The 20,126-nt window shown below is 39.2% G+C and overlaps 2 protein-coding genes across 4 annotated transcripts in view; one reads left to right on the top strand and one right to left on the bottom strand.

Annotated features, from left to right (window-relative positions):
* The window catches only part of RGL1 (ral guanine nucleotide dissociation stimulator like 1), a 288,449-nt gene extending 285,265 nt beyond the window's left edge, over positions 1–3,184 (bottom strand). For both annotated transcript variants that reach the window (XM_017524379.2, XM_017524381.2), the window contains exon 1: positions 2,733–3,184. The gene's annotated coding sequence lies outside the window, so the exon portion shown is untranslated. The remainder of the gene's footprint in view (positions 1–2,732) is intronic.
* Positions 3,185–3,293: 109 nt separating this feature from the next.
* ARPC5 (actin related protein 2/3 complex subunit 5) lies at positions 3,294–19,064 on the top strand. Of its 2 annotated transcripts, none has more exons than XM_017524376.1 (4): positions 3,294–3,713; positions 6,042–6,114; positions 8,539–8,715; positions 11,757–13,131. In XM_017524376.1, exons 1-4 carry the CDS (start codon positions 3,571–3,573, stop codon positions 11,817–11,819), a joined length of 456 nt encoding a protein of 151 aa, XP_017379865.1. In that variant the 5' UTR covers positions 3,294–3,570; the 3' UTR covers positions 11,820–13,131. The 2 variants fall into 2 exon arrangements, with proteins under 2 accessions (XP_017379865.1, XP_017379867.1); XM_017524378.2 differs by lacking the exon at positions 11,757–13,131 and adding an exon at positions 19,025–19,064 and having other exon boundaries at positions 3,323–3,713.
* Positions 19,065–20,126: the final 1,062 nt, after the last annotated feature.

Raw genomic sequence — 20,126 nt, 5'->3', positions numbered from 1 at the left:
AAAGTCTCGCTCTGCTGCTCAGGCTGGAGTGCAATGGCACGATCTCAACTCACTGCCACCTCTACCTCCCAGGTTCAAGTGATTCTTCCACCTTAATGTCCCGAGTAACTGGGACCACCATCCCCAGCTAATTTTTTGTATTTATAGTAGAGACTGGGATTCCCCAAGTTGGCCAGGTTGGTCTTGAACTCCTGATCTCAAGTGATCTGCCCACCTTGGCTTCCCAAAGTGCTGGGATTACAGGCATCAGCCACTATTCAATGTCTTTATTCGTTGTTTCAGTATCTAGCGGCAAATTTGGGGAAGAGAACGTTAGAATCCTTGGTTCAAAATATCTGAAAAGAAAGACCTATTATAGAATAGCCTTATTAAAGTCTCTTCTAACTGGAAAGATCCTTGACAGTTTGCATCATCACAGAAAATGAGGAGCTACATATACAGCATTAACCTTGAGAAAATTCAGATTCAGTCCTGCTTCAGTATTGAACTAAACCAGGTTATCTGCACAACAAGTAAAATGTCTTAAAACCTTATAAATCTTTTATATCAGGGTAAGCACCCATTTGAAAAATTAAAATAAGGAAAATAATATTACCTAAGATGAATTATCATGATTAACATTAAAAATTTAGAATTTGCAAGGAAGTGGAATAATTAGTTTTCTAATTAAAATATAATTAAGGACAGGTTTCTCCACATACACACAAAAATTTCCCTAAAGCTTTATAAAGATTTAACTAACTAATGAGGTAGAGAAGTAATTTATATGCCCATTAAAAAATACTCAATCTCTGAATGTTAGTCCAAAATTAACTTGTCAGGTCATTAAATCATTGGCTAGAAACGTGTTGGGTACCTATTATGTACTTGGCACTTAGATCATTGTGAGACAATAAAAAATACCGCATTAGAAAAGGACATTTTTCACATCTTAAATGTAATAAGCATTATTTGGCTGGCAATTAATTACATTTAACACATTCAGCATATAGCACAAAATAGCAATCAAAGTAATTATTCCCTTGAGCAATCGATTGTTCAAAATTCCTTTCGCTATTCCCTTAAGTTTATTTCTACTCTGGGATTCTTCCGTAGTTCTCAAATAAGAAAACAAAAGAATTCTAAATTAGACAATACAAAAGAATAGAAATGTAAGAGATGTATTAGCTATTGAATCCTCGTTTCCATTTGCTCTCAATAGTGCCTCTAATGTTCGATTTTCTCTTCAAAGAAAAATCTAGATTTAAAAGAAGAAAAAGTACAATCACCTTTAAATCTAAAATACACTGATTAGCATCTACTAAAGTTAGCTAAGACTGAAACTGAAAAAAAATTGTAAAATAAATCTTTATTCTATGTTATATAATGCCATTCACCATATAATGATTTTATACTTTTGTATATGGCTTTTTAAAATAAATACTACCAATAGGTAAAATTTTTTCCTTTCCTGTCTTAAGACAGTCCTAAGAGAATTTTTACCAAATGTGTCTGTTCATAACTTGAATGTTAATTTAAAGCAATGTTACTTCTATCACCTAAATGATATACTTATAGAAGAGTGATTTAACTGGGAACAGAAAAATGACACATTGCTTCTTCCTAAGAAAAAAGGATGCTTTCCATTCTTGAGGTCTCTCTCCCACTCTCTCTCTATTTATATATAATATACTGCATAGATAAATATACACACACGTACGTATGTATTTTTTCAAACTTGAAGACTGAACATATGTATTTATATGTATATATCCAACGAATGTTTAATTTTGAAATCTCTCTTCCTCTTCTGATTTATTATTCTCGGTATGGTTCTCAAACTGTACAGTCTTTCACATTTCATTCATTCATCAAGCATGTATTGAGTCCCTTCTGCATGCTTAGCTTTATGTCAGATGGAAGGAAAATACAAAAGAAAAACTGTCTCTGCCCTTCAGAATCTTTCCATCTCTTCTAGAAGATAAAACACCATATATCATTGAGCAATTTATAAGACTACTGCCAAAACCAATGGTACAAGTAACATGCCTTTGACATTTATGTAGAATTTTAGAGCTTGGAAACACTTCCATGATATTTAATCCTAAGAACGATCTTGTGAAGTACACATTATTAGCTCCATTTCCGTGATGAGGAATCTGAGACAGAATTTTAAGTGACATGCCTCATTCAAATATTATGAGTGGAAGAGTCAAGACTTCAGCCTGAGTTTTCTGATTCTAAGCCCAGTGTTCAACACAGCACAGGAAACCAAAGATTGAGGTACACAACAGGGCAACAGCCAGTCTTCTGCTCGAGGTCCAACTAAACTGGACCCACACCTGAGCAGTGTCCAGCCAAATGTCCAAATTAATTTTATCCTGCAAATATTTGTTCTTCAGTGTAATACACACAGCATAACTACCATTTCCTTCGTATTAGTGCCTTTATCTCCTACATTCCAGAAATGAGGATGTCAAATAATTTTTTAAAAATCTGGCCTAGACGGAATCATATAAACCTTAAATCATAATATAAATCTTAAAGGTCTGATTTCCACTAATCCTACACATTTCCCCCACACTAGAGAGCCTAACTTACCCTCACCCTTTTCGAGCATTCTTGCTCCAAACAACCACCTATTTTAAGATGCCAATGACCCTTTCCCAAATTCTACAAATTCACCCCAGTTTTGCCACCCGACCCCAGCGCCTGCCAGGACACCTTCCCCTCCCTCTCAATGGATATGATACCGAGTTCAGGTTCTGCAGATCCCGTCGCGATGCTGTCACACAGCACTGACAGATAAGATTTGACCTTTCGACTCCGTCCTTGGGGACCTCCCGCTGGACAAGTAGGGTAGTTCCAACCCCAGGAAACGGGCTTCCTGCTCAGGAACGCAGCCCCTGGCAGCGCACAGTCCGAGGCAACGTCTTCGGCAATTAGAACGATGCTGGGCGCCCGGGTGTGCATCACTCCGCCTCATACTCCTGCCAACTGCAGGGGACTCGGTCCGGCAGCCAGTCCATCCCACCCACAGCCAAGTCCCAGCCAGCCGGACCTTATGCAGGACCCAGATGACAGGTCGTTGACGGCTGCAGCAAAAGCCAAGGCCACCCGCCGCTGCTGCCCATCGCCGCCAACCTCAGACCCCTCAGACTGGACCGGAGAAAAGCGTTTCTATGGGAACCCCCTGGGAATCACGTGACGCACTCGGACGACCAATCGCCTCTTACCTCTGCCCGCGGTCCGTCTTTCTGCCCGCCCTCTCGCCCCCGCCTCCTTCGCCCGGCCCCGCCCCTTTCCTGCGGAGAGCCCGGGCCTGCGCGCTGTGTCCTGCGCGCTCCCTCCCTGGCGCGCGCTCCCCGTGCAAGACCGGGGGCGGCGTGGGAGGCTCCAGGAGAGCGTGAACCTGAGGAGGAAGAAGCCAGGCCAGCGCGCAGGCCCAGAACCGTCCGAGCCTCGGCTGCCGGCGACGCCCCAGAGCGGAAGAGGGAAGTGAATCAGGCGCCGGGCAGTGGGCTGCTGGGCTGGGCTTGCTGAGGTAGAGGCAGCAACAACAGGAGGCTTTTTTCGCTGGTCGGGATTGGGATGTCGAAGAACACAGTGTCGTCGGCCCGGTTCCGGAAGGTGGACGTGGATGAATATGACGAGAACAAGTTCGTGGACGAAGAAGATGGGGGCGACGGCCAGGCCGGGCCCGACGAGGGCGAGGTGGACTCCTGCCTGCGGCAATATCCTTGCATTTGCCGCCCTCCCCACCCCAGCCCAGCCTGCCCTTCTTCGGGGACCCGGGCGCCTGCAGGATCCGCGGGGCACCGGCGCGGAGCTGCCCTCTCAACCCGCGGCGAAACCTATTTCTTTGGGGTCTCCCGCTCTGCGAGGGCAGGGGGAGCTTCTGTTTCCCCCCCACGGGCCGGGAGACGCGAGGGTCCCACTCTTGGAAGCCTGCCGTCCCCCGCGCGCCCTCCACGCCCCCAGATTCCTCAGGTTGCGCCCGAGTGCCTGCCTCGGCCACGGGTCCAGCGTGCCGCGCCCTCGCGGAGCAGGGGATGGCGGCCCGGGCTGGTGGGCAAGGCTGGTGCCGAGCGCTTAAGTTTTTCTTCCTAGAACTCTGTTTTCTGGGGTCACATTCTCTCCAGAAATCTCTGATTGTGGGGACCCGACGTCTCTCCTTAGTGTCTTTGTTTTTTTGTTGTGTTTTTCTTATTGGTAGCATTAGGTAGTTTATTCCTTGCCGGGGGGGAAGGGGGAAATGGAAAGGTTCGAAAATTGAGGCCTCCGGTGCTTTCAGCCCATTGGCCTTTAGGAAAAAAAAGGCGGGGGGGGGATTTGGCAAAGTATGCATTGCACAGAATTTGTTAACCAGGGGAGGGGAATGAATACAAAAAATACAAAACTCTTAGAAGGAAGCTTGGAGCCTTTTACCTGCTAAGAAAAGGACAATGGAAAAAAAGACGGGGAACGCATGTGGAGAATCCTTGGAAATATTTAAAATAAACCCCAATGAATAAGAAGATGAGTCATTTGTATAAATCAGAATCATTTTTGTAATCCTAAAATTGATTCCATTTTAGTTAAAATATGGCTGTCAGTTCCTGGTTTCTGGTTTTTTTACATATTTGAATATTCATAAATTTGGATTAGCATTTGCATCACATCTTTTTTAGAACAATGTAAATGTTGCAAAAATCCGAGGCTGCAGTTTTAGAAAATCTCAGTTACTGGGTTTGTATGCATTTCTCTTGAGTGTATTCTTAAGGAAGACTCTCCTCAACAATGTCCTGTTAAATTATATTGGGGAAATACGTGAGTGAAAATGTTTAATGGCAACTATATTCTTTTATAAAGGCACCTAAATGCAGCGTTAAACATTTATCAATGTATAGGTATTGCTTTGATTGCCACAACTTTCACAATTAGCTGTTGCTCTTTTGCATTATTTAAATACTTAAGTGCTTGAGGGTCATAAAAAAAATGGGCCAATCTATATAAGGCATGCTTCTCTAGAAATCCCTGCAGCTTATCAACCGGAGATTTTGTGTGTGTGAGACCTTTTTCTTCAGAAGATAAAGGGTAAACATTCTTCGTAAAAACATTATTTGTGATGGATAGATGGTGTTTTATGAAACCCCAATGTATTTTAGGTAATTTGTGGTGACTCTTAAATGTTACTGCTGTATCCCTATCAGTGGATCTGCTTTTTGATCAGTTCATCTTAAAATATAAAGATACTGTCTCTTCTTACTCTTACAAACAGCCAGGAAAGACAGCCCTAGTGGTGGGGTGCTGGAGATGGAGGAACAAGTGAACTTTGTGGTTTTCCTTTTAGGGGAATGGCTGTATATTCTGACAGTCTGATTGGCCTTCTGTTTCTCATGCTTGCTAACCCACTAGTGCTTTCAAAAAGAGTCTGAATTTAATAGGTATGGTCTAACACAGTTTGAATAACCTTTGTAAAATATGAGAGAAAATATCTAAAGCAAAAAATTAAGCTGCCACCTAAGGGTCATGTGAATTATTGCATCTTCTATGATACCTCTTTTCACAATATTGAGAGATTGCTAATGTGTATCATTCAGATGGCTAATCTGCCAGCATTTTCTACCAGCATTTTAGTTAATATAGAATATAGTTCTAGTAAAAGTTTGGTCTTTATTTTTTCGGCTAGAATCATATGAAAAAACATTTTGGTTGATAATAGGTTATTTCATTTGGGGGACTAATAATTCTGATACATATCTTAAGATTTCTTTAACACCACTCCACGTAATGTTTGCATATGTGTCTAACTGGGAAATGAAAGATTATCAAGGTATTCATTTGATAGTTAGAATCAGGGGCAAAAGTCTTTGCTTTATTAAAAAGAAATTCTAATGTTCTGTTTTGCTTTTGATATTTTGCCTTTGATTAACACCCTAGAAACCAACACATTGAATATCCGGTATTGAACATGGTGACCAAAGTAATTTTCTTTTTATATGTAAAGTCTTAAGAACCAGTGGTTATAATGCTTTCCTGGGGGCCGTGCTTTTGTTGCTATACCCTTAACCTCCAACCACAGGAAACATGACAGCTGCTCTACAGGCAGCTTTGAAGAACCCCCCTATCAACACCAAGAGTCAGGCAGTGAAGGTGAGTCACAGACACAACACAGCGATCTCTGCAGTATCTTATTCTTAGCAAACTCTTCTGCAGTTGCAAGAAAAAAAAAATCAGTATTTTTTACCTTTTTCTACCTTTGACATAGAAGAGCTTCTAATGTAGTTTGATAGACAAAAGTTTCACATGAAAAAGTAGCCCTGTAATGTAAAGTTACGATGATGCTGCATGGTAAGACACAGTAAGTTCAAATGATAGTGAAATCATTTGTGTGTGTTTTTAGAGAAGACCACTCAGGCTGAATTTGAACAAAGGCTTGAAAAACAACTAAAACCTTTACAAAAGTAAACAGATTGTAATTGCTTTTTAAAGATTTTTTTTAAACTGTACAGATACTGAGACATACGGAAAGGTTAAAAAGATAGTCCTCCATAGTCCCACCACCCAGAGATAAGTGACTACTTTTGGGCCTTGCTATATTGTTACAGAGTTCCCTTTTGTTTTTTAAGAATGAAATTTTATAACCTGCTTTTTCGCTGTATGCAATGTACATGAGCTTTCCTTTGCAGTAAGTTTATTTCTATAGCATTTTTAACAGCTATATATGGCTAAGCTGCAGTGTATACATAACTAATCTTTTGTTATATATTTAGACTGTTTTTTTCTTGTTGTAAACAACTGAAATGAATATTTTTTGGTAAATTTTTGATTTCTCTCTTTCAATAAATGCATAGCCGTGAATTATTGAATCAAAGAATGTACTTTTTTTAAGGCTTTTGATACATGTGGTATTGCCAAATTGCCCTTCAGAACAGTTGTGCAACTTAAATTCTCTGCAGTCTTTTACTAATTCTTAAGAACCTATTTACGTATTTATTTAAAATGATGCCCATAGCATCAACCCCATTGTCCATAGCTATTCATACATCCTAGGAGCTTCAAGAATCTCAGTTGAATAGTAGTAAGTAATAACTTAGGTAAATGCATAATAATTAGGCAACATCATGGGGAAAATTTCTTTGATTTTTACAAGTTGTAAAGAATGTCATTGAAATTTCATTTTTACCACCTTTTGCTTTTATGTGGGAGGTTATAATTCTGGATGCAAAGATGTTTTTCAAACTCTGGTAATTGCATAGTATTTAAACCAAAGATAACAGTAGGTGGTAGAAACATTCTGTGAAGTCCTGACTAGTAGGAATGCTGGAGGTATCACATTGTGTTGAATAGAAGGAGAAAGAATTGTTGAAAAGATCAGCTAAGTGTTCCCTTTGCTTGGCTGGATAGGTGAGAAAATAACTGCTTTTGAAGCAGGCTTTTGCCAAAGAAAAAAGATCGTTATGAAGGAACATCACTACCTTTCATATCTATAGTCAATTCATATAAATTACAGCCAGTTTTCTTTCAAGAAAACTTGGTTTATTAAAATTTTAAAATAAAGTTTTTAAGAAAACATTACTTCTGAAGGACAATTCAAGGTAGAACTGCAAATCCGCTTCCTTGTTTTTATGGGATTTTTTTTTTTTCTTTTTGAGACAAGAGTCTTGCTCTGTTGTCCAGGTGGAGTGCAGTGGTGCAATCTCGGCTCACTACTACCTCTGCCTCTCGGGTTTAAGCGTTCCTCCTGCTTCGGCCTGGGATTACAGGAGCATGCCACCATGCCCAGCTAATTTTTGTATTTTTAGTAGAGACAGGATTTTGCCATGTTGGCCAGACTGTTCTCAAACTCCTGACCTCAGGTGATCTACCTGTCTCAGCCTTCCAAAGTGCTGGGATTACAGGAGTGAGCCACCGTGCCTGGCTGTCTTGTTGGGATTTTTTTTTTTTTTTTAAGATCAAGACATAAAATGTAAATGTTTTCATGAATTGTTAAATTATCACACTGATCTGTTAGCAAATCCTCTCAGCTCTCCCTTCAATTATGTCAATAGTCTATCTAGTTTTTAACCACCTTCACTGCTGCTGTGCTCACCACATCCAGCCTGTATTATTGTAGTTGCTCTTCTGCTTCTACCTTGTCCCCTACTCCCACAGCTTATTCTCTGTAACATAGATGCCAACGCAGTCCTGTTAAAATGTGAGTCAGATTATGGCACTGCTCTTAAAAGCCTCCAATGCCTTCTCATTTCTCTCAGTAAAAGCCAAAGTCCTTACAATGCCTGTAGGCCTTACACAGTCTGCCCTCCCATAACCTCTGACTTGCTTGCCAGCTTTTCTCCCACCAATCCACTCCAACCACATTGGGTTTTTTTTCTATTCCTAGAACACACTGAACACACACTAATAGCGCTGGTCTTTCCTCTGTCTGAAACACTTTCCTCAGTTATCCCAACCTTTCCTCTTTCACGTCCTTCAGGTTCTTACTCAAATGTCACCTTCTTAACGTGGCCTTTCTAAAATTGTAAACCCTCCTCATACAGATATGTCTAAATGGTTTGTTATTTATTTACCCACCAGGACCGGGCAGGCAGCATTGTCTTGAAGGTGCTCATCTCTTTTAAAGCTAATGATATTGAAAAGGCAGTTCAATCTCTGGACAAGAATGGTGTGGATCTCCTAATGAAGTATATTTATAAAGGATTTGAGAGCCCCTCTGATAATAGCAGTGCTGTGTTACTGCAATGGCATGAAAAGGTAAGTTATGAATTACAAATCTATATGACTGGTTCTTTTACAATAGGGAATGACAGTAACAACCTCTTTCACCTAAATAACCATTTTGACTTGGTTGTACATTTTAGTTACTGCAAATAAAATGCATGAAAATTATAGTTAATATTTATGTTTACTAGGCTTAGTCTTCTCTTAAGAGATTCTGATTCCAATACTTGGGTTTATTCAGCAGTGATTATTAGTAATTAAACATAATCTTGAACTTTGAATTAAATCAAAACTTTGTAAAAGAAAATAATAAAAATCAAGAATTCTTTCACAGGGACCAAAAGGTGAAAACAACCCAAGGGTCATCAACAGACAAACAACTAAACCGTGGTACATACAGTGGAATATGATCCAACCATAAAAATGAATAACACTCTGACACATGCTGTAACGTGGGTGAACCCTGAAAACATACCAAGTGAAATGAGCCAAACACAAAAGAACAAATCTTATAATTTTATTTACATGAAATTATCTAGGATAGGCAACACAAAAGGACAGAAAGTCCTTAGAGGTTACCAGGAAGTAGGGAAAGCAAAGAATAAAGAGTCAGTGCTTAATGGGTACAGAGTTTCCAAAGCTTGGAGTGGTAAAAAAAGTTTTGGAAACAGGTAGTGGTGATTGCTACAGCACATTGTGAATGTAATTAATGCGACTGGATTTTACATTTAAAGATGGTTAAAATGGCAAGTTTTGTGTTATATGTTTTACAACTTTTTTTTTTTTAAAGAATTAGGTGTTTGGAGGATTAAGAATTCTAAAATCATTTTTTTTTTTTATTTTCACACATATATTTTGCAGTGTAGACGTTGGTACACCATCTGTCAGAAAAAAAGAGTCGAAGGGATTTTGAGCTTTGGGTAAAAAATTGAATAACGTTTAAATAGAACCAACCATAAAAATATTGAGTGTTTGTGGCCGGGCGCGGTGGCTCAAGCCTGTAATCCCAGCACTGTGGGAGGCGGAGGCGGGTGGATCACGAGGTCAAGAGATCGAGACCATCCTGGTCAACATGGTGAAACCCCGTCTCTACTAAAAATACAAAAAATTAGCTGGGCATGGTGGTGCGTGCCTGTAATCCCAGCTACTCAGGAGGCTGAGGCAGGAGAATTGCCTGAACCTGGGAGGCGGAGGTTGCGGTGAGCCGAGATCGCGCCATTGCAGTCCAGCCTGGGTAACAAGAGCGAAACTCCGTCTCAAAAAAAAAAAAAAAAAAAAAAAAAAAAAAAAAAAAAAAAAAAAAAAAAAAAAAAAAAAAAAAAAAAATATTGAGTGTTTGAAGTGTATGAGTGAAAACACACACGTAAGAAAAAAGTACGTAGTAAAACTTGTTTATTCTTGGGCGAGTCACCTTATCCCTCATGCGCTATCAAAAAGAACTCCCATTTATGGATAGGGTAACCATTCCTCACAGTTTTCCCAGTATAGCCCCAGTTTATGCCTGTTGTCCCATCATAACTATAAATAGTTACTCCTTTTACTCTAAAATGTACCAGTTTGGATAGTAATTTATATGGCATCCTATTCATGGAACATTTTCTGTTGCTAGGCACCATATTATTTATGTTTTATTTCATCTTTACAACAACCCTGTGAAATATATAAATACTTTTATCCTCAATTTACAGATGAAGAGCCAGCTTTAAAACCCAGGCAGTTTAGTTCTAGTATAGCCTCAGGATTGTAGTGAACATTCATTGAGCACTTAGTATATTCCAGATACTCTTCCAAAGACTTTATAAATATTAACTCATTTAGTCCTCATAAAAATGGAGGGAAAACATTGATATTATTCTTCTTTGGTAGCTGAGGAAACTGAGACATGTGTTATCCTCATTTCTTCCAAATGTCAGTCACCAGTTTGTACCAATCTTCTAAGTATTTTTGAAATCTGTCTGTTCAAGTTTATCTAATGCAACTGTTCACAGCATCTCTCCCAGACTGTTGCTATAGCTTCCTGACTGGTTTCCCAGCCACCAGTTTTGTCTCCCTCAAATCTGTTCTCCATCCAGCCATCAGAATGATCTCTTTAATTGCTCTTGTCAGTCACCTGCAGGATAAAGTCAAAGTTCCCAAGTCTAGCCTCATCTTCCATGTCATTCTTCTCTTCAGACTATAGCAGTGCCAGCCTTTTTCCTGAATGCACCATATCGTTTCACACCTCCATACATTTGCTCATGATTTTCTGGTGTTAGCTTGTCACCTACTCATTCTTTTAATGTGTCATTTCCTCCAGGAAGCCTTAGATGAAACATTCCTCTATACTGTTAATCTGGGTATATGCTTCTCCCTGGTGCTTTAATAACACCCAAAGTACAACTGTCTTTTCATACATTAGATTAAAATTGTCTGTTTATAGGTCTGTCTCCTTGTGCTAGACTAGAAAATGCTGTATTTGTTTACTTTTGTATCCCCAGCATCTGCCACAGTGTGAGTATATATACAAAGGTATTCCATAAGTATTTTTTGAACAGAAATAAACCAGAGTTCAGATTCGTAATACTTGATCATTACTTTACATTTTTCAAATTAGAGTCAGAGTTAAAGTTTCTAAGTTCTTAGCTATTAAACAATACCTTCTTTCTTTGGGAGAAAACAATTTGACAGAGGCTGACCAATTGAAGTGCAAGTTGGGATGGGTTATCCCAGCTTGAATATTCTCCTGGCTGTATGATGAGAATGAAAGATTTGGAATTTCCACCTGTTTTGAGCAGGAACATTATGCTGCAGATTTTTTAAAACAATATTTATAATTAATACAGAAGAATGTAAACTAGTATCTCACTAGTATGTAAGCTCATGAAGGCAGGAACTTTTAAGGTTTTGTTTATTACTGTAACCCCAGTGCCAAGAATAGTACCTGGTGTGTTAATTGGTGCTTAAGAATTTATTATTGTTAAATAATAAATTCAGGGTCTATAGCCATGCCCATTCCTTCTTCAAGAAAAATGTTTTACTTATGAGAATTGATCCTTTATGATTCTGTCAACATTTACATCTTGGTTTGTTTGTAGGCACTTGCTGCTGGAGGAGTAGGGTCCATTGTTCGTGTCTTGACTGCAAGAAAAACCGTGTAGTCTGGCAGGAAGTGGATATCTGCCTCAGGAGTGGGAATTGCTGGTACAAAGACCAAAACAACCAAATGCCACCGCTGCCCTGTGGGTAGCATCTGTTTCTCTCAGCTTTGCCTTCTTGCTTCCTTTTTCATATCTGTAAAGAAGAAAATTACATATCAGTTTTCCTTCAATGAAAATTGGGATAATATAGAAGAAATTATGTTACAATAGAAGTGTTTCATCCTCTCAAAACCATTTCAGTGATGTTTATACCAATCTGTATATAGTATAATTTACATTCAAATTTAATTGTGCAATTTTTAACCCTTATTGGCTGGTTTTTTATTTTGTTTTGTATTATTTTTAATTAATACTGAGAGATTTGGTCAAAATTTGAGGCCAGTTTCCTAGCTCATTGCAAGTCAGGAAATGATATTTATAAAAAAATATGAGAGACTGGCAGCTATTAACATTGCAAAACTGGACCATACTTCCCTTATTTAAGCAAAATATGTTTTTGGAATAAGTGGTGGGTGAACACCACTACCAAGTTGTAGCTTTGTTTTTGCTTGCCTCCAGATTATCTGTACTGTGGGTTTAAGTATGCTACTTTCCCTCAGCATCCAATAAGCATGGCCTCTCAGTTTCTTTGTGGTCGCCCAGGGTTTAGAGCAAGAAGTCTTGCTCTATACAAATGTATCTATAAAATATCAGAGCTTGTTGGACATAAACATCAGACTTTTGTTCCAGTAATATGGCTCTGCTTGGAAAAACTGCAAATCAGAAAGAATGTGGAAACTATGATGTAATTCACACTCTGGGCAGCCTCTGAATGAAATGCTACTTTCCTTAGAAATGTAAAACTGCCTTAGACATTATGAGGTATATGTCTAAGTATTTAAGATACCATTTAATATGCCCCATAAATGTGTTCAGTGTTCTTCAGGGTAATTGGGATCTTAAAAGATTTGGTTCAGATTCAAACAAATACACATTTTGTGTTTTAGCTCAGTGTTTTTTAAAAAAAGAAACTGCCACACAGCAAAAAATTGTTTACTTTGTTAGACAAACCAAATCAGTCCTCAAAAAAATGACCGGTGCTTATAAAAAGTTATCATTCTCCAGTAGCTCCAAAACAAACCACCTGACCAAGAGGGAAATCAGCCTGTGATTAGTATTTACATTGGACACCAGTTTTGTCATCACTGACTTATGTGAAAACTGGTGCAGAAATTCTATAAACTCTTTGCTGTTTTTGATACCTGCTTTTTGTTTTGTTTTGTTTTGTAAAAATGATAAACTTCAGAAAATAAAATGTCAGTGTTGAATAATTTATTTTTCTCTGACTCTAACGCTTATGAATGTGTGGTTAATTAAGAAGAAAGGTGGGCCAGGCGCGGTGGCTCACGCCTGTAATCCCAGCACTTTGGGAGGCCTAGGCGGGGGGATCACGAGGTCAAGAGATCGAGACCATCCTGGTCAACATGGTGAAACCCCGTCTCTACTAAAAATACAAAAATTAGCTGGGCATGGTGGCACACTCCTGTAGCCTCAGCTACTCGGAGGCTGAGGTGGGAGAATTGCTTGAACCCAGGAGGCGGAGGTTGTAGTGAGCTGAGATCGTGCCGTTGCACTCCAGCCTGGGTAATGAGCGAAACTCCACCTCAAGAAAAAAATGTTAGAGGAAAGGTTTCCTGCTTCTCCACCAAGTACTGTACTCTTAACAAGAACTAATTTGGTAGGATTTTTATAAGACAATACAGATATAAGATGATAGAGAAGAGAGTCATTAATGATGTCAGCACTACTGAAGCCTTTGGAGGCATTCCATAGTCCTATGGATGGCAGTTGAACACCTTATGTAATATCACTGCCCAAAGACCTAGACTAGAAAGTGCAAAGTAGCCTAGCAGCTGCAGTCATTCATTCCCAGCTTCTAAACATCTCTTTCCTACACCTTAAATCCATTTCTTGGACTTACCTACTCACAGCAACTTCTGTTTGCTTTCCAGCTGCACCTGAGTAGATTCCCACTTTAAAACACTTCCAGGCAATTCAGGGCCCTGTGGGTGAAGATGAGCTAAGCAATAGGTATTATTTTTAAATTTTACTTAGAGACGAGGACTTGCTATGCTGCCCAGGTTTGAGTGCAGTGGCTGTTCACAGTTGTGATCATAGTGCACTGAAGCCTCAAACTCCTGGCTTCAAGCAGTCCTCTGTCTCAGCCTTCTGAGTAGCTGGAACTACAGGCACATGCCACTGTGCCTTATCCAATAGGTATTAGAGGTAGTCAAGTAGGTATAGCATAACCAATTACAAACTTTAAAATCAAAGCAAAAATGGTACTGAATGCTTTTTCATAAAATCCTTCTTAACATTGCTTTCATAACTGAAGCATTTGGGAAAATTCTGGAGTTCCATATTCTGTGTTCACAGGAATGGGTGTCTTTAGAATCTGCCAGTCTATCATCTTTACTAAGAGGAGAGAGTAAAAATATTTAACAAGTAGTACAATCTTGACTAAATGTCAGCCCAGGGTATAGTAACCATGACACAATACTTCCTTGGTGAAAAGAGTTGGGAATAGGATTAACTGTGGAAAATATATATATATAAATGCCAAGGGACACTTTTAGCACAAAAGTAGTTCTTTACCTCCCATTCTTTCCTCATTAATCTCATTGGTTTTATTATTTGGTTTTTTTCTTGCCATTTTACAAAGGGGAAGAAATGGAAAACATACCCCTTTTTAGTCATTAGGTAGCAGCACCATTTAGGTAACAGTCATACTCGACCCCAGTATGATGATATTTTAAGGACATGAACATGGGTGAAATCTATGTGTAGATGGTACAACTTAACCAAATTCTTTGTAAAGCATTTACTGTGATCCCCAGGATTGTGAGGACATAACAGAAGAATAAGGTCTGAACCTTGGTCACCAGTTTGCTATCAGCCTAATTGGGAAGTAAGGTTAAGCATTTGAAAACGTCATACAATTTAGCATTTGGCTGTAAATGCAGTTAGTCAATGTTGGGAGAACAATAAAATCAGGGTGGACCAGAGTATTTAAAGTCAGACATTAATCTGAGCTAATCATTTGGAAGGGCAGAAAGGACTAACAGTCCAAGTAACATGAACAGAGTAGAAAGATAAAAGTGACTTTAATAGTCACCGTTCTTGGAGTTTTAACGTTTTTAACATCAAATTCTAGATGGTGTGAATTTTTAACAGGGTCAGGCTTTCATAAGCTATCTCCGTAGTAGATTGAAGAAAGACAATCATGGGAAATCATAATTTTTTATTATCTGAAATAGACATTGACGGTCATTAAGTTTCACCCCATGTATAACGGTAAAAAGAATGGGAAAATTTTGTTAAAAGGAAGACATTTTAAGTTAATGATAAAGTAGTTATTTAAAATAGGATGGATAATTATGGCTAATGTTTTCATTTAATTATTTTTGATCATTTATTACAATTGTAAATTATGTTTACTAGTGTTCATTTAAAAGTAGTTTGTTAATATTGAAACATCAGTAGTCTATGCCAGGTCCATGTGGCCCAGAGTTAAGTCTATATGAAAGGTAACGAAGATAGAGCACAAATAGCAGGACACAAGTCATAGTATCCCCAGCATGTGGTATTTACATGGTTTTTAATTTTTCAAAGCAAGATTCTGAAGTAGATTAAAACACAAAAGCTACCCTATATTGAGTCCTTACTATGTCTCAATCTCATTATATATTTATCTCCAGAACTGAGGCTAAGAGAATATATATAATCTGCCCAAGATCAGGTAGTTCGTAGGTGCCAGAACCAGGATTTCGAGTCACATCTGCTTGACTCCAGAGTTATATCACACTTCTTTCTCAAGTCTGGAGCTTGGAGAATAAAAAAGTTTCTAAAAGAGATGAAGATTTTTTTTTTTCCTAGAAATTCCAAACCTTGGTACTTGGGTGATACTGTGGAGAAGTAAAATCAACTCAGGAGGCAATTATAGAGGCAAACGCTGACAGATGTAGGCATCAAAAGAAAGATTTGAAGAGGTTCCACAGCACACAGAGCAGAGCTACTTTTTCACCATGAGTTTTGCCTGTATTTTGATGATTTTTTAAATCTATTAGAAATAGTAGGTAAAGAGCAAGACGTGAGAAAACTGCATGCTTTAAGAAGTTCAAACCCTCAGTTACTTTTTTCTAGTGGTGGTGTGTATATTGTGGATAATTGACCTCTAATCTCATTTTTAATGCATTCCCTGTTTTCTATGTTTTTGTAGATGATGTATTTTGAATAATAAACTATTTTAATTAAGTTCGTCATAATTCCATTTAGCAAGAACCAGTGCTACAATCTCGTTTCTTTAGCCAAGCTCAACAGAGAATTGTTCATAACTAAAACTCGTGGGCTTAATTGAATTCCCAAGAATCACTCTGGCCTACCTTACTTCGTTGTAATTGCCTGGGGCTCCATTTTGGAGGCACTCCAAATTCGAAGTTATTTCTGTCCACCCTGCTGGAAAGCCCTCATATTCTGATATCAATGTCAGTTGAAAATAAGTTTTGGGCCAGGCGTGGTGGCTTATGCCTATAATCTCAGCATTTTTGAGAGGCCAAGGTGGGCGGATCTTGAGGTCAGGAAATCGAGATCATCCTGGCTAACACGGCAAAACCCTGTGGGAGGCTGGGGAGAGATAGCAGGGGGAGAAATGCCTGATGTAGGTGATGGGGAAGAAGGCAGCAAATCACACTGCCATGTGTGTTCCTATGCAACAATTCTGCATGTTCTTCACATATACCCCAAAACCTAAAATGCAATAAAATAAATAAATGGGGGAAAAAAAAAAAATATATATATATATATATATAAAAAGCCAGGTGTGGTGGCGGGCCCCTGTAGTTCCAGCTACTCAGGATGCTGAGGCAGGAGAATCTCTTCAACCCTGGAGGTGGAGGTTGCAGTGAGCCGAGATCGCACCACTGCACTCCAGTCTGGGAGATAAAGTGAGACTCCATCTCGAAAAAAAGAAAAGACAAGAAGAAAATAAGTTTTGCATGGGAAATGGGAGATCCCTGAGCTAACTCTGGGCTTGAGAAAAACAGGATCAAAATCACAGACCTGCGTGGATGAGGGACCAAAACACCATTCACCAGGCATCAACCCACCAGCAAATATTTATTTATGATTTTTGTGCATGGCACTGTTGCAGGTCGACTAGGCTTTGGTTGGGTCTGTACAGGATTGGATCAGTTCTAATTTTCTCAACTCTTTCTACTTCTTGTGTTCAGGTGCCTTGTATCCTTTATTTTCCCTAATTTTTCTCTTTGTTCTTTTCTCTCTCTTCAGTCCATGCATCTGCTGCCTTCCCTCTCTTTTTCTGTCTCTACTCCCCTGGCCTCATTTTTCCTGTTATTTCATGCTCATGCCTAGGCTCTTAGAGCCATTTCTACTAATTAAATATGTTCTGCTTAAGCAGCAGGTTTAAACAATGCCTTCCCACAATTCAACTGACTTTTAAATTGCCTTTAAACTGTGTGACTACTGATTTTTACTTCCATAGGTTGCTTTGGCCAGCAATTGAGAAAATAACCTAAAATCTAAGCTTGACCAATTTTTTCGTTGTTGTTTTTTTGAGATGAAGTCTTGCTTTGTCACCCAGAATGGAGTGCAATGGCATGATCTTGGCTCACTGCAACCTCTGCCTCCTGGGTTCAAGCGATTCTCCTGCCTCAGCCTCCTGAGTAGCTGGGGTTGCAGGCACCTGCCACCATGCCCAGCTAATATTTCTATTTTTAGTACAGACAGTGTTTTACCATGTTGGACAGGCTGGTCTGGAACTCATGACCTCAAGTGATCTGCCCGCCTCAGCCTCCCAAAGTGCTGGGATTACAGGTGGGAGCCACTGCATCCAGCCGGACTGACTAATTTTTAGATACACGGTTTTTCCTTTGGTTTTACAAACAATGTCACTTTACAGACAAAATATTTTAAAAGCACCAAAATAATTGACAGACACACCCAATTAAGAAACAGACCAGTGGTCTCTGTAGAACTAAGTACCCTAAAACAAGGCTTCTCCTGTCCATATTCCTGCCGTGGGATCTCTGCCCCACTGCCTGTCCATCTCAGCCCAACGTCACTAATGCAATATGTGAAAACCGCAGTGTCAAAACGTTCTGTGCGGGTGCCTCTTGTGCAATTCCAGATACGGAGGAGGCTGGGGGAGCCCACAGAGGTACAGCATGCCATCTGCCTCAAGGTGGTGCTACTTCACCGCATTGATGATCCAACCACAAGCAATGTGGGAGACAGCATTCACTTTAACGTTTCTGTTTTCCTTTATCATTTTTGTTACTTGAGTGTATAAGAGTAATAAACATAAATGAACTATGTTTACATTTCTTATTCCTCTCTGAAACAGTTCCCTAGAATCCACACCAGATGAAACACACACTGAGTAGCATATAACCCACCTGAATTCCAAAGCATCCTAAACTCCCGTATTTTCCAGCCTAGCAGTTAGCTCATGCTCTCTAAGACACACCCTCGACCTTTCTGCTAGACTGTATGGGCCCCCTAAAATCATAGTAGCTGTCTCATACTCATTCCCCACATTCCCTTGTCATAGTAGATGTTCAACAAAATATCTCTTGGTTGTGTAACATTGATTGAGGCAAGTCACCTAAGAAATCCTTAAGTTATACACAGGTTTCTAGGGTACCTGAGTAGAACAACACGTCAGAAGTACAAATTGAGAAATATACAAAGAGTAAAATAATTCTTGGGTTCAAATGCCCTAGAGCCAATCAAATTTAGTCACAAAGAATTGAAATTCACTTCAATGTGGACAGTTAAGCAGGAAATTTATCAGGCTTAGGTGGAAATCAGAGCCACCATGTGCAGCTCCTACAGTGTTTATCTCCGCCAGAAGTTACCAGAGAAAGCGGCTGAGGAACAGAATTCCAGCTCACATCTGACCAACAGTGGCACCATGGCAGTTTATATGAACTGTTTATTATTCTGTGGCATCACCTTCTAAGAGTAGAGATGTAACCTAATACCCTTTGTTTTCCTTAAAGATAATCATTAAATTATGTCATGAATTTATATCACCTTTCTTGACTTTATACACAGATTTTTCTAGCTCTGTCAACTCTTAGGGTAATGAATAACTTAAATGGCTGGTGTCACTGACTAACATCATACTTTCTTTTGTTTCTCCAAAGATTTAATCAAGATGCCAGGAGCAACTTTAAGATTTTCTTCAATTTGCTAAGTTAAAGGTCAGTATATTCATTAGCCAATGGTTTTATATTTTATTCATTTTAGTTTTATTCGTTTCCAAATAATTTGTTCATATTGTTCAAAATTCAAAAGGTAAGAAAGATATACTGTGGTAATTTTCCCTTCCACACTAGTTCCCCTTTTGACAACCATTATCACTTAATTCTTGGGCAACCTTCCAGATATAGTGTATGCATTTATAGACAAATACCTATATAAGATTTTACCCCTTTGCATACAAAAATACTAACATACTATAAATAGCATTCTGTGCCTTGCTTTTTTCATTAACGGTATATTTGGGTGATAATTTCCTGTTAGTACATAACAAACGTCCTTATTCTGTCAGAGGCGTTTGAACCAGAGCAGCTCCGTCTTGAATAGGGGCTGGGAAAAATAAGGCTGAGACCCACTGGGCCGCATTCCCAGATGGTTAAGGCATTCTAAGTCACAGGATGAGACATGAGGTCAACACAAGATACCAATCATGAAGCCCTGCTGATAAAAATAGTTTGCAGTAAAGAAGCTGGCCAAAACCCACCAAATCCAAGATGGTGATGAAAGTGACCTCTAGCCGTCTTCACTGGTACACTCCCACCAGCAACATGACAGTTTACAAATGCCATGGCAATGTCAAGAAGTCATCCTATATGTAAAAAGGGGAGGCATGAATAATTCACCCCTTGTTTAGCGTGTCATCAAGAAGTAACCATTAAAATGGGCAACCAGCAGCCCTCAGGGCTGCTCTGCCTATGCAGTAGCCATGCTTTATCTCTTTATTTTCTTAATAAACTTGCTTTCACTTTGCAGACTCACCCTGAATTCTTTTCTGCATGAGATCTAAGTCCCCTGGCTTGGGGTCTGGATTGGGACCCCTTTCAGGTAACCATTCTATTTTTATGACTGCATAATAATTCTATTATGTAAATACATGTACCATAATTTACTTAACCATTTCCCTTTTGGTTTAGGTGGTTTCTGATCTTTTCAATTACAAACAGTGCTGCAGCGAATAGCATTATACACAAGCCATTTTACATATGT

This window comes from Cebus imitator, unplaced genomic scaffold (genome assembly GCF_001604975.1).
Source record: "Cebus imitator isolate Cc_AM_T3 unplaced genomic scaffold, Cebus_imitator-1.0 Scaffold33, whole genome shotgun sequence".
Classification (NCBI taxonomy): domain Eukaryota; kingdom Metazoa; phylum Chordata; class Mammalia; order Primates; family Cebidae; genus Cebus; species Cebus imitator.
Note: the sequence above shows the minus strand (reverse complement) of the source record. Positions and strands in the feature narration are given on the sequence as shown.

Excerpts from the sequence above, each read along its gene's own strand:
- ARPC5 (XM_017524376.1), top strand. The coding sequence starts at position 3,571 with ATGTCGAAGAACACAGTGTCGTCGGCCCGGTTCCGGAAGGTGGACGTG. Across the intron at positions 3,714-6,041 it reads GTGGACTCCTGCCTGCGGCA|AGGAAACATGACAGCTGCTC; the intron begins ATATCCTTGCAT and ends ACCTCCAACCAC. Across the intron at positions 6,115-8,538 it reads CCAAGAGTCAGGCAGTGAAG|GACCGGGCAGGCAGCATTGT; the intron begins GTGAGTCACAGA and ends TTTACCCACCAG.